Genomic DNA, 16111 nt, shown 5'->3' on the forward strand with positions numbered 1-16111 from the left:
GCCTTCTTTGACTGCTCCACTGATGCCATGGCTTCAGTAGCCTTCTTCTCTGCCTCTGCAGCCCTTCCTTCAGCCTCGGTTGCCCGCCTATCCGCCTCGGAGACAATGCTCTCCAACCGGACTTTTCCACCTGTTCCTTCGAAAGACCTTGTCACGCCTCCTTCAGCTGTATTTCAAGGTGCTCTCGAATAGACTACTCGTCCAAGAATGTCTTCCTAAACTTTTGGTATTTTTCCTCGGCGGTGGCAACTGTCTTCTAGAACCTGTACTGATGGCGGAGTTGAAGAAGGCCCAAATGGGTGCTCCCCGGGCGTGAACCTCCTTTGCCTGGCGCACCGCATTGGCCAACTTCCGCGACGTCTCCTCCCTCGGCATATCTACGGCGAGCCTCTTCCGACCCGCCTCGGCCCCCTCCGTGGGCCTCTTCGGCACCTCAGCCCCCTCGACCGGCTTCTTCGGCACCTCTAATGTCTTCTTGGCCCCCTTCAAGCGCCTCTTCACCCCACCGGCAAGCTCTTCGGGTGCCACCATTGGTTGCTTCCCCTTGGCGGGGACTTGCTGATTTCTCCCCTTCGTCGAGACAGGGGGGGGCAACCTCTTCGCTAGGCCGCTTTAGCGTCTGTCCCCCGACATTCTTCCCGACTTGGTTCGTCTGGGCCTTCTCGAGAAGTCATTGCTTGCCATCCATTGGCACTTTTGCGAACAGCAAAAGAAAATTGTTAGTACAACAAGGCAAAGACGTGGAAGGTGTGCTAAGTAACTACAAAACCTCTCCTACCGAAGGTGGCAGGGCTAATCCCAGCGAACAATAGTGTGACCTCCTCCTCCACCAACGGCTTCGCCCAGAATGTCCCCATCACAAGCAGATGAGCTATGGTAGCAGCCTCTTCATCTCGAAGCAGAAGGGGACATCTCTCGACGACTACGTAGGCCTCCCCCAGTCAGAGCCGAACCTCTAGCCTTCGAGGCATGAGACGTAAAAGAACTTGTTCTTCCACCCATGGACGGACGAAGGGTTGTGCACCGGCTTCCCTCTCCGGGGGTGGAAGTAATACATGTTGGCCTCGGAAGCATGCATCCTTGGTGCGAACATGGCGTAGAACATTCTCAACGTCAGCTCCACACCTTGAAGCCGAGCCCACACTAGCATTGCTATGATGGTCCTAAGGGCATTAGGGACAAGTTGACTGATGGTGATACCGTACCACTCCAGTAACTTAGAGATTAAGGAAGGGAGGGGAAACCTAAGGCCAAACTCTAAAAAATGATGGTAGACGCAGATTTCCCCCTCCTCAGGGGTCCACGGCTGATCACCTACATCGGGGACCCTAAGATCATAAAACCGGGGTATCCCTGACGAGGAGGTTCTGCTAGGCTCACCCGTCGCAACCCATAGGGCAAACCGCGGGGCCTACCCATCGTGACCCACTAGGTGGACTACTCAGCCCAGCAAGCACGTGCCTATCTGCGTGACCATCCTCCACACGGTGGACCCCTAACATGGCCTGACCGTACGTGATACAGACCAACCCCGCTAACCCGAGGCATCCACGCCACACGCATCTCTGACCCGATGAGGAGGGTAGACACGCACGAAGTGAAAGTGACACCATTGTAGGATACCCCTCAGTTGACGAATCCGAAGGGATAACGATCGCTATTCCCAAAAACCGACGTCGAGGCCTTACCCCGGCTATCATCTCCAATACTAGCTGAAGCCCAGGCTTCATCTCGGCATCGGTAGTGGGAGGCAAGTGATGTGGGCTATCCAAGCCCAGTCCATTACGGGTTGGGAGGCCCAGCCCACTAACGCCTGACAACGCCAACCATAGCAAGGGGGGAAGCCCTATTGCCTTCGTATGGAGCCAACCGCAGAGCGGTTAGGTGTACTCGCAAGGACCTGTCACCTGACTTCGTATGGCCCTCATCTGGTGCGTTCATCTCCACCTACCTCTAGCTCGCTCAAATATAAATATTAGGTAACTCTCCCTTTATAAGGGGCCAAATCCCAGAATTTTGATACGGCTCTTTCATTTACTTCCAACACCTACCTCGCTTCCTTAGCATTTATTCTTGGGGACCCAATGCATCCGAGGACTACCACTGAGACCTCGTCTACACCTCCTCCTGCCTTAGACCTCGTACTAACTTGAGCATTGGAGCTTCCGCCTTGGGTCTCCACCCGAGGCCACTAACACCTCTTGTTTTGCAGTACCTCGGATCTCCAAGAACCTTGTTACCGAGATGACGAACTATAGTCCTCGGCTTCTACCATACTCAGAAGGGAGCATCTCACCTCGGCTTACCCTCTTCAGAGCCCTCAATGCCTTCGGCCTGCCTTCGGAACTTGGGAGTGAATTTACCTTATTGCCCTCAGCTAATTTGAGCTGCAACAAATATGTTATATGTATTAGTTTATATTTGATTTATGTTTTTAATTCAATTTTTAATTTATAAAAATATTAAAAATAGAAATTTAAGGCCAAAAAAAAGAGTTTTTTTCATGAAAATAACAAGGCAAGGCGCCTATGGCACTTTGAGATGCATTGATCTCGAAAAGTTGCCCAAAATAAAAATAAATCATCCCAATCAGACATCGGAGTGCAAAGTTATGGCTTTCGAAAGTTTTGCATGCATTGAAGGTGCACCCAGCGACCCAGTCACTAGGTCGAACAAGTCAACGATCAAATCGGTTGGGTCAAACAATTCTTGACCAAATCAATAGTTTGACCATCTGATGGATCTTTGACTAAATTGGACCTAGAATCCTGGCCAAGTGCCGATTTGAACAGTTCAACCAATAGGGTCAACAATGGGTTGAAATCATTGGCCCATACAATCAAACAATGCCTGACACAACCCACAGTCCATCGTGCTAAGCCATTCCAAGCCACAAGCAACACGACCCGATTTAGACATACTTACCATTCGAGTTCGCATTAGCAAATTAGAGAGGTGCCCGATTTAGACATACTTACCGTTAATTGGGAACATCTCCCAATGAGTTGGCCCCACATGCAAGCTTAGATGTACATATGTATATATGAACACATACATCTATGTATTAATACTTCTAAAAATACGATTAGATATGTTTGCATCTTTTCTAATAAGATTGTAAATTTTAATTATTTTATTTATATTTTTTAAATAAATTAAAAAGTAAAAATAAAATAGTTAACATTATAAAAAATAACAAGGAATGGAGATCCCTGACGGAGATGAGGAAAGAATCCCAACCCCCACCCCGTTGCCATTCCTACCCCACCCTGACAACTAGGGGTGTCAATTGGATTGAATTTAGTCTAATCTGATCCAATCCAATATGAGTCCATATAAATAGACCGGGTGCAATCCAATCCAAATAATATTTTGAATCAGTCCAATTCAATGTCTAAACCATACCATCCAATCTGTTCAAACTCGTTTTGATTTAGATTGATTTCAACCCAAACCTGGTCCATTGACACCAATATCTTGTATCAATGGACCAAATATTTTGGCTTAATCCAACCTAATCCAATATAAATTTATTAAGGACAAACCAGGTCCAATCCAATCTAATAAATATTTTGGACTGGATTTGTCCAATCCAATGTCTTGTCCGTCCATCCAGTCCGTCTAAATTGATTTTGGACTGGATGGGGTCCAATCCTAAAAACAAAAAAAAGGGAGTATAATAAACAGGCCCTTGTTCCATAAAAACAAATTTTCATACATAATTTTGAACCTGAAGACAAGGCAAAGTTACAACCCATGCACACCAAGACTTTTTCACAGGTTTTCTATGTCGCACAATTCCTGATGTATGTTTTCCACTCTTATCCAAATGGTAGTAATCAAAACGATTACACAAGAAAAATAGATAAAACAAACAGAGCTAAGCCAAAAATAATAAAAAACAATAGCAAAGGAAAATGAAGCATGCATGATATGATGAATGCATTGTGTATGTGATATCAACAAAAAATAGACACCTATGGAAAAAATGAAGATGACGATCAAATATTGCTAATGCAGGATATATAAACACCTAAGCATTATGTGGGAGATTACAAGTCCCACATAATGAGAGTATAGGAAAGAGCGAGAGGAGATGATACCAGACCGACTCTGACAGACAACAAGAATAATGCAGGTCTGAATACAAAATTCGTATTGAAAGAGAAGAAAGAAGCGAAAGTGAATAAAATAAAATGGGATGAAAAAGAGCAGAAATACTCTTGGAGAGTGTTTCAAGTGCTGCAATATTTGAAGCAACTCTCAAACAGCACTTTGATTGCTCGCCTGTTGGGAGAAAGCACCAGCTTGGTGGGATGGGGTCTTTGATAAGATGCAACTCTCAAACAGAACCAGCATTATACTGTGGCAATGGTAAAAACAGCCAAAGCTGTGTCTGCTCAACCGATCGCAGCCACATTTCAGTCCCTTCTTCACTCCTCCCACGCCACTTTTTTTTCTTTTTTATTATTTCTTCTCCAAGGGGAGGTTCTCACCCATTTGTGTGCAAAGTTAGCAGAGGCAAGTAGGTCCCACCACCCACTTCCTCAAATGTCAAATGAAAAAGACCCGCCTCCATCGTGCTGACATGAGTTAGTAACAACCCAACAAACCCTAACTCCTGTGGTGCAAAAACGGTGACAACCTGACACATGGTATGCAATCCCAGACCCCAACTCGACACACCCAAATGCATGCAGGGACTTCTACATAAGAATACACCAAGAGACGGCAGCTTCAAACAGAAATTGCTCGACTGATAGCCAACTTGGCCCATTCGGCAGATTCCTTGATCAAATGGTCATCTAATGACAAGCATTCATTTAGAAAGTCTCGGCTTGACACAGATTGTTGAATCAAAGGACCTGCATTACCACCCAGAGTATCAGCAAGATCTCCCAAGACTCCTATTGCAGTCTTCATCACCAAATCGTCCCTGAAAGGAAGGTAAAAAAAAAAGTTGTCAATAACAAAAGATAGAAGAACGAGCAACAAACCAAAATGAAAGGACTCCATTAGAACTTACATATCTTTCTCAATGTACAAGCTATCCAAGAATTGGAGAATGTGAGGGGCATACGGCATCAATAGCTGTGTCTTGGGAGAGTTCTTGAAGCCTTGGAAAATCCCCGAGTATGCTTCCAAAATCCCATTTCTTAGAACATTGGTGTACTCTATTATTTCTTCATCAGCCCCCGAGGCACGGGCAAACAGTTCTGCAGCACTCTGAAGCATGGGCATGGAATACATCAAGTACTTCTCAAAATTTTCTCCTATCGCCAGGGCAATGTCACCAAAACATGAGAATATTGGAGGCTTGACAGTACGATGCAATTGATTGCTTGACAAGTTTTTGAGAAGTTGTGTCATGATTCCATCACAATATGGAAGTATTTTATCCTCCAATGCCCTGCATATATCCCCAACCACACCAACTGTGATGGCACATACCTGATACTCCTCAAAATTCTGGAGGCCCATTTCCAAATACTTGTAAAATTCGGGCATGTACTTTGCAAATTCAGATCCTGTTGCATAGGCCAAGGCTCCAATAGCAAGCATGGCCTCTTCGTGCACTGTTGCACTTCTACAAGCAAAGACCCTTAGAAAGAGAGACATCATCTGATCTGCATATTGCATGAACACAAACCTTGTTGGCTCAGAGGCCCCCAACTTTTGTGTGATGACCTGCAAGCATCCACATAGAAGGCCTTGCAATTCATTTTGTTTTTCCCTCTCATCAGATGAAAGCTTTTGTGCTTCTAGTGTCTGATGGAGCTCCATCATTATGAGAGGAACTAACTGCATTACCATGGGAGTCGTCTCATCTGTTGAACACCTAACAACTTCATTCAATGTCTCATAAGCAGCAGTGCGGAGGCGGGATTCGCCTGCATCTTCTCTATGTGTCACAGTAAGAAGGGCTTGAACAATTTCCTGGAAAAAAGGTGTTAGGGGGGAGGAAGATGAGCCCACATCCTCATAACCTTGTGCAAGAAAATAGAGTGCACCACAAGCCTTCTCAGCAACATTGGGAGCATCTTTCATGACCTGGAGCAAAACTTTTATGATCTCTTGGCAGTTTGCCTGGGTGATTATGGGTGTTTCCACTGTTGAGCCATGAAGGAATTCAAAAATTCTTCCAAGAGTCCATGCAGTAGTGTCCTTCACGTGGTTGTTAGGGTCCTTCATCAATGCAGTAAGCATAAAGATCAACGCAACATTAACAATAGAGATGAGTTTTTCAGGAGATGGACCCTCCAAGATAGATCCAAAGGCATAAGTTGCCGCCTCCCTTTGCCGCCAATCTGGTTTTGTTATGTTCTCTTCAATAAAAGGCATAACCAGTGGAACAACATCATCCCCAACAGTCTTTGCAACTAAACCCAAGCATGTCCCCCCTGCCATTGCAAGGTTCCATGCTCCTTCATCTTGATCCTGATCCTCTTCCTGCTTAAGGAGTGTCTCCAATAGCATAGGGACAAGAGCAGGAAGAGCCTGCTTAATAAAATAGAAGCAAATGATTTCAGAGTCACCACTAAAATCACCCCCATATTCTTCTAAGATATCTATCTCCTCATCACAGATTGAACTCCAGAACTCAATAGCCTGGAGAGCAACTGGCTCCTCATCTTCCCTCACTGCTTTTGATGTTATGTTAAAAATGTCCTGGATGTATGGAGATAGCTTATCGTAATAGGTTGAAGAAATGGAGACCAAACACTCAAAAGCTGCTTGCCTTATCTTCAACTCAGATGATAAAGTTGCTTCACATACAACTCTCATGATGTAGTCTCGCTCCATATCATTGGTGAAATTCACTTGGGCAAAGCCCAAAGCATTATACAATGCACGTGTGGCAGCAAGCCTGATATCATTGTTCCCTTCAGTGGCATTCATACCCTGAACCACAGCGGTAAGTATATTGTTCACTTGATCTTGGTCTACAACATCTGGAGAAACTTCCTCACACAAATATCCAAGTGTTTCAAGTGTTGCCTGCTTGACATGACCAGGAAGCTGATGAATGTTTGATAAGAGTGCACCTATCAGCTCTGGCCATTGGTTATGTGGCAACTCAATGCCCGCAATCTTTGCAATAACTTGGGATGCAGTTGACCGAGCATCAGGTACAGGAGAAGAAAGGGTTTGCAACAAGCATGATTTAATCTGGGCTTTCACAGTTGTGTCTAATGACAACCATCTCTGTACAAGCTCAAGTTTTCTATGCTGTTCTTTTGCATCCAAGGCATTTTTGAGGATTAAACCAGCTAATTTACGGCTATCGACAGGCTTATCATCATTCGACAATTCACCAGAGAGTGATAACAAGAAACTGGGAAGGTTTTGCTCCTGAAACTGTTTGAGGCTTTCTTCTGCATGTTTCCGTACTGTACCATCAACAGCTTGTGCGTTCAAGAGTATCTGTGTGACTTCCATTGCCATATTGTATCTGAGTACAAACAGATCCAATAAATCAAGGAATTTGCAGTCAGTAAAACCATTATAAGACACAACACTCGAGTTGAGATTCTCCATGAAAAAGAAAACCAATCAATAATGTAAACTGATGTTAAAAAAAAATAGAAAGGTAAAAGCAACAAGAAAACGGAAATTACATTAATGTATCAGCAATAACCTTTTCTACAGCACAGATTGTTATGTTTGATCACACAAATGGAAGCATGGCAGAGCTGCAAAAGATCATGGGTCTGTATAACAGAAAAGTGAAACATGAAAAGGAAGGAAACAAAGTACATGTAAGAGAAAAAGTACAGAAATGGGAAGAAGGTTCTCAAATTAATCATGGTAGTAAACTCTGGCTATGAAGTTTTGAAAGGAAAGTAAGGAAACCGAAAATCCACTCAACCAACAAGTATTTCCTACAAACGAAAAGCCAAAAATTAACCGTTGCACCTAGTAAGTACCCAAAGTAACAGCGGATCACAGCACATCAAGCGAATCAACACGATTACTGGTATACAGGATCGAAATAAATAAAAAATCCAACTCCTACTCGGGATAGAAAATAAATTAAACGTGAACTACTTTTAAATACATCTACGATCGGTTCTTATCTCTAACCTAAAAGGACTAAAAATGATTTCTGCAATAAAAGTGTGAACTTTCCTTCTCTAATGCATCACGATCAAAACCCTAAAAGGAAAATCTCAAAACTTAGAAAACCGTTGCAGAATAAGAAAATACATATATACACATAAATCGATATCGTAAATTAAATTCTAATTCAATACCATAGAACCGAAGTCACAATAAAAGAGCAACAAACAGAACCATCGCCAACCACTAAAATGAAGAATTTAAACCAGCAATCGTTATTCGGATTGGAAACAAATCAATTTCTGATAAAAACTTACATAAACTTGATTTGTCGCGTCTCCTATACCACGATCAAGGGTCTGCCGGGGGGGGGAATACCTGAAACCCTAGGACAAAGAAGTGGTAGATGAAAGAGAAGAAGCGGACGCGAATATAGAGCTGGAAATACAGTCTATTTCTATTTTTTCTCTATATATATAAAGTTATAAACATTATTTATTGAATTTTTTATTATTTTAAGGCAACTATTACTAAATTGCCCCTATGTTTCAAATTCAAACCAAAAAAGAAAAGGGGAAATCGTTCTTTCCCGCTTTCCGCACTATTCTCTCGTCAGTCGTCAGTCGTCAGTTTTAGGGTTTCGTTTCTCTAGCATCCACCATCCCGCAGAAGCCACGTCTGTTTATGTACGGACTCGCTCCCAATTTATCGCGACATTTTGCCATTTTGGTAAGTTTAGGACCGTTGGATTGAAATACGAGAAAATCACGGACCGGCTGTGTACGGTGTACCATGTGGATTCAGTTTTCAGCGGCATCCCTTCTGGGTTCTGACGATTCACATCTTCGTTCTTTTGTGATAAGAAACAAGAAGGTAAATATATCAGTTCAGGCCCCAGGCCTGATTTGGCCCGGCCCGATATTAGTCAAGCTCAAAGCCTCAAAGCCTCAAAGCCAATTAGCCAAAGGTTCAAGTCAACACATGTGACCCTGCTGATGCTGTTACGGTCCCTTTTGGTATATTGCTCTAGTTTTACATCAAAACGTGTAATTCCCACTTGTAAATCTACAAAATATTTTAAATAATTTAATTTAACCAACATTACCATCCATTTATATAGTGCTGAAGCATGGAGTATTATTACCAAAAAAAAGCATGGAATACAATATATCAAGGAAAAATCTACGATGCAGAAAAGATATAGTATAGAATGAGTTTCGATCAATCAAAATTCATCCACGAATTTTGATAAATAATACCATGTTCCTTATTACTTCTATGATTCTGATTTATTAGTCAGTTGGTTTTTGGATATCGTATCTTTTCTATATTATAGTCGACAATTCAGAACTTAAAATCCAGTGATCCAGTGAGCTTCCTACGTCCGGGAACGGGTTATTAGACGGTTCCTATGAGTTGAGTTATGAATGATCTTTAATTTATGATGGTTAAACCAATTTACTGTAACCCTAATAAGATTTCTTTGTGTCTGAATTTTCATCCTGTTTGAATCTGACCACTTGACTCTCTCTCTCTCTCTCTTGACGTACAAATCCAAACGGTGGGGACAGGAGGGTCCTTTTTGGGTTTATGACTTTATTCATGGTAATGACTAATGAACAGGGTTCTTGATTGTTTTAGTTTAGACAGTATTTTCAAAACTGGACCAGATCGGACAGTCAGACAAGAAAAATTAGGAATTTGTTTTCAAAACTTGACCGATTTCATTTTACTCCAAAATAATTTTTTAATCAAAAACTATTTATTTGGTCAATAAATTATTGACTCAGGTGATCAAACCGTCAAACGATCAACCTACACAATAGTTTTTGAACATTTTTTTATTTTTTACTTTGGTTTTAGGCATCGCCCACAGCCCTGTATGCCACGGAGAAACCCAGTATTCAGTCCAATCACTTAGGTTGCCTTTGGTTTGATTTTGATAAATAAAAAGTTGAGAAAAAGTTATGTATTAAAAAAAAAAAGTTGAGAGGAAGTTGTTAAGGAGTTTTGCCAATTACTAGAAGAGTCCATGAATTCACAAGCATATCTATCATCATCTCCCCATGCCCATTATGCCCCCCCCCCAATCATTCACTGTATGAGCTGGATGTTTGCAAAAGTCCTCGATACTCATATAGAGGAATCCATCTTCTCACATGGCAAATGGTAGGCCTAACCATGTTTACAAAGATTAGTATCCAATAAAATAAAGTTGATGACCAACATAAGGGTAAGGGAGAACCAATTGATAGAAAAAAAGTAAACAAAAAAGGCAAGTTCAACCTCAACATCTCTTTGTTTTTATTATGGTGTTGGCATTAATAGATGACAAATCAATCAGATAGACACCAGCTAACTCACTGTCATATTTTATTTGCAAATTCTTCCACCATAACCAATCCTATCCACCTTGCAAAATTAGCACATCACTTGGTCCTAGTTTGAGGACAAAGTCTAAACTGATCTGGCTCTATTTTATAGTATCTTGCATAGTATTTTGAGTCCTGTCCTAATTTAACACCCAAATTGATTAGGAATGTAAACAAATTATATGAGATTTGAATCAGAGTATATCCGAATCTAATTTGATAGGATTTAAATTCTAAAAATTTTAATGAATTATTAAGAAAAAAATATAACAATTTATATAAAAAAAAAAACAAAAAATATAACTACTTTCATCATATATATTAATATATACATGTCTTTTTATAAAAAAGAAATACAAAAAGTACAATATAAACATATTTAAGGGGATGATTTTAATTTTATCCGATTTTCAATCGGGTCCCATTATCTGATCCAAAAATGCTAGAGAGGTCAGGTTAGCTCGAGTACCTCAGGCACCTCGGCCAAGACCAAGGTCCGAGCAGCTTGTGATGGCCCGACCTGTCGAGGTGACACGTAGCCAACTTCTAAGAGCTAGCCAACTGTCTCTGACCTCTCCGAGATCATGCCACATGTCCGCAAGCCTTATCCTTATCCCACCCGAATCGAATGGACTCGATAAGCCTTATCAGCTCACATGAAGTCCATCTCCAGGCATAGAACGAACTCATGGTAATGCTAGCTGGGGATCTTGGAGGTGTTTTGTAAGACCCACGACAGGTTGCCTATATAAGGGCTCCAATCCCATCACTACAAGGTACATGCGATTATTGATTACTAGCTCTTTTGCTTACTAAATCCTTCAGCTCGCAAACTCCACTCACTAACTTAAACATCAGAGTGCCCACACCGGGTAAGCCACCCTGGGTTCTCTGATTGTACTTTCCTGCAATTCAACCAATTGTTTAAGCAGACCAATGCCCAAGCTGCCATCCAGCTAGGAGCAATCAAATTGTGCACCATCAATAATAATTTTGAATGAGATGTCTGAAATATCATTTTATAGGACAAATAGAGGACGGTTTGAGAAGAGAAAATCAGAAAATAAGAATTACCAAAGCCATGCTTGTTTGTAATTAGTTAAAATCAAGTCGTATCAGGTCATATTCAATTAGCCCCACCTGTAACATCAAACTTGAACATGACCTATCAACTTGTTACAGATTTACAATTCAAACTTGAACGCGACCTCTCAACTTGCTACAGATTTACAATTCGAAACTAGAACCAAATGAAAACCCAAGGCCATTTTTTGTTAGATAGAAAATAGTAGAGAAATAAACTGTGGTATGGAATTAGAAATGGAATGAGGTCATTCCAATTTCAACTGTTTGACTGGATGGAATTGGAATCCCATTCCCCTTCTTACTGAAATGGCATTCCCCAATTGAGAAAATGGCTATTCCCCCTCCTTTGGGAATGAAATCTAATTTCAATTTCCATTATTATCTGAACCAAACAGAATATGGTAATAGACCATTCTGATTTCAATGGAATTATCCATTGAGAAAATGGGCCCTTACTTTCTTGTTGTATCCAATAACTTGTATAAAAGGGAGATTCCACTTAACCTTTTCTGAATTGACTCAAGCAGTGCAAACCAATTATACCCTTGGGATGTTTGATTTATTTTTTAGGGTTAATTACTTATATAATCTATATATTTAGTAAAGTACTTAAATTAAATGTACCCTAAACTTTCAAAACCTACTTATATATACCTTACAGGATGGCTCTACATAACACAAATAGGCCATATGTTAAAAAAAGAGTCAAAATTGTTATATATGCCATTAATTCTTTTATAATTCCACATTGACCCTTATTCTTCCTTCTCCCCTCTCCTAACTGAGTGAATGGAAGCAATTGTTCTCTCAAAACTGAGGTGACAACCACCATGATCAATTAGATGCAATGATGCAGATGTGGAAAGACCGATATATATATAAGAAGAAAATGTTAGATTGTCAAAGATAACTAGATCTGAAAAGAAAAAAAATCAAAGGACATAATCGTAGATCTAGATGGAATGTTGAAAATATTGTTCTTTCGTGAAATGTTATCTTAAGAAAAAAGAAGAAAAACAACTAAAGAAGGTATTTGAAAAGACAGAGGAATTGAACCAAATTAATCTCTAATACCTTTGATTCTGCTCTGACCCAGAATGACGATTACATTATCAAATTCCATATAGCTTCATTCTTTTCTTAGACACCTCCTAGGAAGACTATGCTAATATTTGTACCAGTTAGTAGACTCCTTTTCCCTTCAACATACGCCTTCTCCAACCCAAACTTGTTTCAATGAATAAAAATAATAAAGAACGAACTTTATTGGTTACTTCAAAGGTGAAGTGAAGTGATAGAGTTGAAGTTGTACCATTTTGTTCCCTCGTAAAGATTATGACTATAATCTCTTGGGTGAGTTCCTTATTATATTTCTCTCATTTGAAGTTTTTGCACATTTTGTACCCTATATAGGGGTGTAAACGGATTGAATTTGAATCGAATCAGACAATATTCAAATGCAAATCCAATTAGAAAATTTGATATCCAACGAATATTGAAAATTAATAATCAAATTCGAATTCAATTAAATATTTGAAATTTTTATTCGACTTGAATTCGACTAATTAATTATTTAGGTAATTAATAAATATATAAGTTTAATATTTTATTTATATAAAGTATATAAATATATAAATTATTTATATAATTTAATTATTATATATAAATTACATAAACCATTTAAATATTTCATATATTATATACAAGAATTAAACAATTAGTCAAATTCGGATATTTATCCAATAGAATAAGGTCATATCCGAATTCAAATGATTAGATATTCAAGTTATCCGAATTTAATTCGATTATGTCAAATCTCGAATTCGAAATCGGATTTTCATATACCACGGACACCCTTAACCCTATAGTGGAATCTTAGATGAATGAGAGCTTTTCCTAATGATCAATAAAATACATTGGTGGTATGGGTGTAATTTTGGTGGGCCTGAATAGACCCAGCCCAAAATTTTATATGGTACTAACAGGGACCCATGCAATGCATGGGAAAATATAAATAAAATTAGTGATTTTATATGGACTAGTAAATGACCCTAATATAAACACATAAGAGTATACAATTGTTTTATATTTTCAACTTTTTAAATAATTAATAATTATTCATATTTTATATACTACTTTTAATAATTTTTTATAATATAAAAATAACAATAATTAATTATAGTTAGGTTTATTCATCAAACTTATGAAACCGACCAACTTGATCAACTCAACCCTAGTTGGTCGGTTTTCTAGTATTTTATGTCAGCTTTGGTTCAAAAAATTCCCAATTTGACCAAGTTGGATCAGTTTCACTTTAGCCATTTGTAAACCGACCAAAATCAAATGACCTAACCATGGATATATATATATATATATATATATTAAATGTAATTTTTAATATGAAAAAGTGAAAATTTTCCCATATTTCTTAATCTAAAATGTTTCATTTCATAAATCTAATTTTTAAATTTATTTTATAATAATTGTTGTGAGTGAGGTGGTTAGGCTACGTATGGGAGTCTCCTTGAAGGGCAAAAGAAAGCTGAGTGCAAGAGGTAGGCTAAAGGCTAGGGCAAATGAGGTGATAGAACTATTATCTCGTTATGAATTGGACCTCTATTTATAGGGAGAGATCCCAAGGTCCCGAAAGAAAGGAGCCAAAAGTGTTTAGTTCCCATTAGGAAAGGGAATCTTGGATTTGGTGTTAATTGTTAGGGAACACTGTTAGGGTTTCGCCATGTGTCTTATAAGATATCTTAAGGATGAACTTTCCTTTAGTCTGAGGATTAATACACGTGTGCTACTTCCTTTCATGACCCTTTTAAAAAGACATGGCATGAGTGATGTCATTATTTAGCTTGTTATTTAACGACATACGTGTTTCTATTATTTGTTTCTAAGATGCGATGAGTCTGTGCTCATTGCGATTATGTGACGACTTCAAACTTATCGCAAGTCCACGTGGGTCCAAAGCCCATTGTGGTTCTGTGATGGATTTAAACTCATCACAAGTCTGCATGGGTCCAAAGTTTATCGCAACCTGTTTCGGCTATGAGTTCATTATAGATGTGTGATGAGTTATGGACTCATTATAGGCATTCGATAGTATTAGTTTGACACCTCCTCTGTTTTGATGGTTTAAGTGACCACCATGTACCTATAATTGCACTGTAATTTTTAAAATTGAATTTAATTTTTAAGTTTAAATCTTTTGAACCGATTGACCTTTTGTGAAAACTGATACAACTTGAGTGGGTCAGTTTCTACAAAAGGCCAGTCAGCTTCAGCTGACCAACTCCCCAACCTGACCATGTCAATTTGTTAGCCAAATAACTTACAGTCAGTCTGAACCAACTCATGAACACTCATAATTTTAACTAAATTAATAGTTTTATCTCCGATAAATAACAATAGTTTAATATTTAATAATTATTTAAAATTTATAGCGAAAGCACACAATTATTGAAAATATATTGATAATGAAAAAATACAATAATTACAATAATTACAAAAAAAACAATAAGTACTAAAAATATATTAACTTAGTCAATAAATAGTATGATCTCAAATAATAGATTAATTTCTAATAAATATTAATTAATCAATAAGTTATAATAAAAATATAATAAATACAATAAGTACAATAAATTAAATTTAAAAAAATCAATAATAGTAGTTTAATCTCCAATAATTATTTAAAGTTTTTTGTCAAATAACAAAACACAATAAATTTATACATAATCATTGGAAATACATTTATCACAAAAAACAATAAATAATTACTGAAATACAATAAATATTAATTTTAGTATATTTAATTATATAATAAATACAGATTAAGAGTTTAAAATTTTTATTAATAAATATTAATGTTTTTAAAAGTTATTTTCTCGAATTATTACTTGATATAAGTGAAATTAGTTATTTACAATATTATGTAAAAATATTAAATAATTATTAGTTTCAATATTATGTTATAATTACTTTTCTACTTTTGTTATTTTTTTTAAATTTATTACATAATTTATTTATTTTAACTATTTAAAATCTAGTTATGTTAAATATTTTGTTATTTAAAATATTTAGTTATTTAAATACTTAAATAATATGTAAAATATTTAAATTTTAAAATATTAATTATTTTTTGAATTTAATCATCCATAAATTCATAATTTATACTATTATTACATAATTTCATATTAATTTTGTAATATATTAAATTATTAGTAATTTCAATATTATTTTATAATTATTTTTCTACTTAGAAGATTTTTTTTAACTTTATTACATAATTCTGTTATTTTAACTATTTAAAATCTAGTTATGATAAATATTTAAATAATCTATAAAATATTTAAAATTTTTTGTTATTTCAATTTTATTTATTTAAGCTTTATATATTAATAAATATTTGAAAAACATTTAAATTGATAATCCAGAAAAATATAATTTAAATTGTTAGTACATAATTTCATGATATATTTTGTAAAAATATAAAATTATTTTTTGTGTTTTTAATAAATATTTTAAATTATTATATGATTTTGTTTGAATATTTAAATAATTCTTATATTTTTTAATCCAAACTTTAT

The 16111-nt window shown here is 37.4% G+C and overlaps 1 protein-coding gene across 3 annotated transcripts; it reads right to left on the reverse strand.

Annotated features, from left to right (window-relative positions):
• Window positions 1-3680: 3680 nt before the first annotated feature.
• Window positions 3681-8512, reverse strand: LOC104604740 (importin subunit beta-1-like). 3 transcript variants are annotated; one of them, XM_010269233.3, is made up of 4 exons: window positions 8379-8509; window positions 7640-7712; window positions 5027-7453; window positions 3681-4936 (listed from the first exon to the last, which is right to left on the reverse strand). In XM_010269233.3, the coding sequence occupies exons 3-4, from the start codon at window positions 7444-7446 to the stop codon at window positions 4738-4740; spliced, it is 2619 nt and encodes an 872-aa protein (XP_010267535.1). In that variant the 5' UTR covers window positions 7447-7453; window positions 7640-7712; window positions 8379-8509; the 3' UTR covers window positions 3681-4737. The 3 variants fall into 3 exon arrangements, with proteins under 3 accessions (XP_010267535.1, XP_010267533.1, XP_010267534.1); XM_010269231.3 differs by having other exon boundaries at window positions 7620-7712; XM_010269232.3 differs by lacking the exon at window positions 7640-7712 and having other exon boundaries at window positions 8379-8512.
• Between the last annotated feature and the right edge of the window lie 7599 nt (window positions 8513-16111).

The sequence above is a fragment of the Nelumbo nucifera genome, chromosome 1 (genome assembly GCF_055504915.1).
Source record: "Nelumbo nucifera cultivar China Antique chromosome 1, China Antique-T2T, whole genome shotgun sequence".
NCBI lineage: Eukaryota > Viridiplantae > Streptophyta > Magnoliopsida > Proteales > Nelumbonaceae > Nelumbo > Nelumbo nucifera.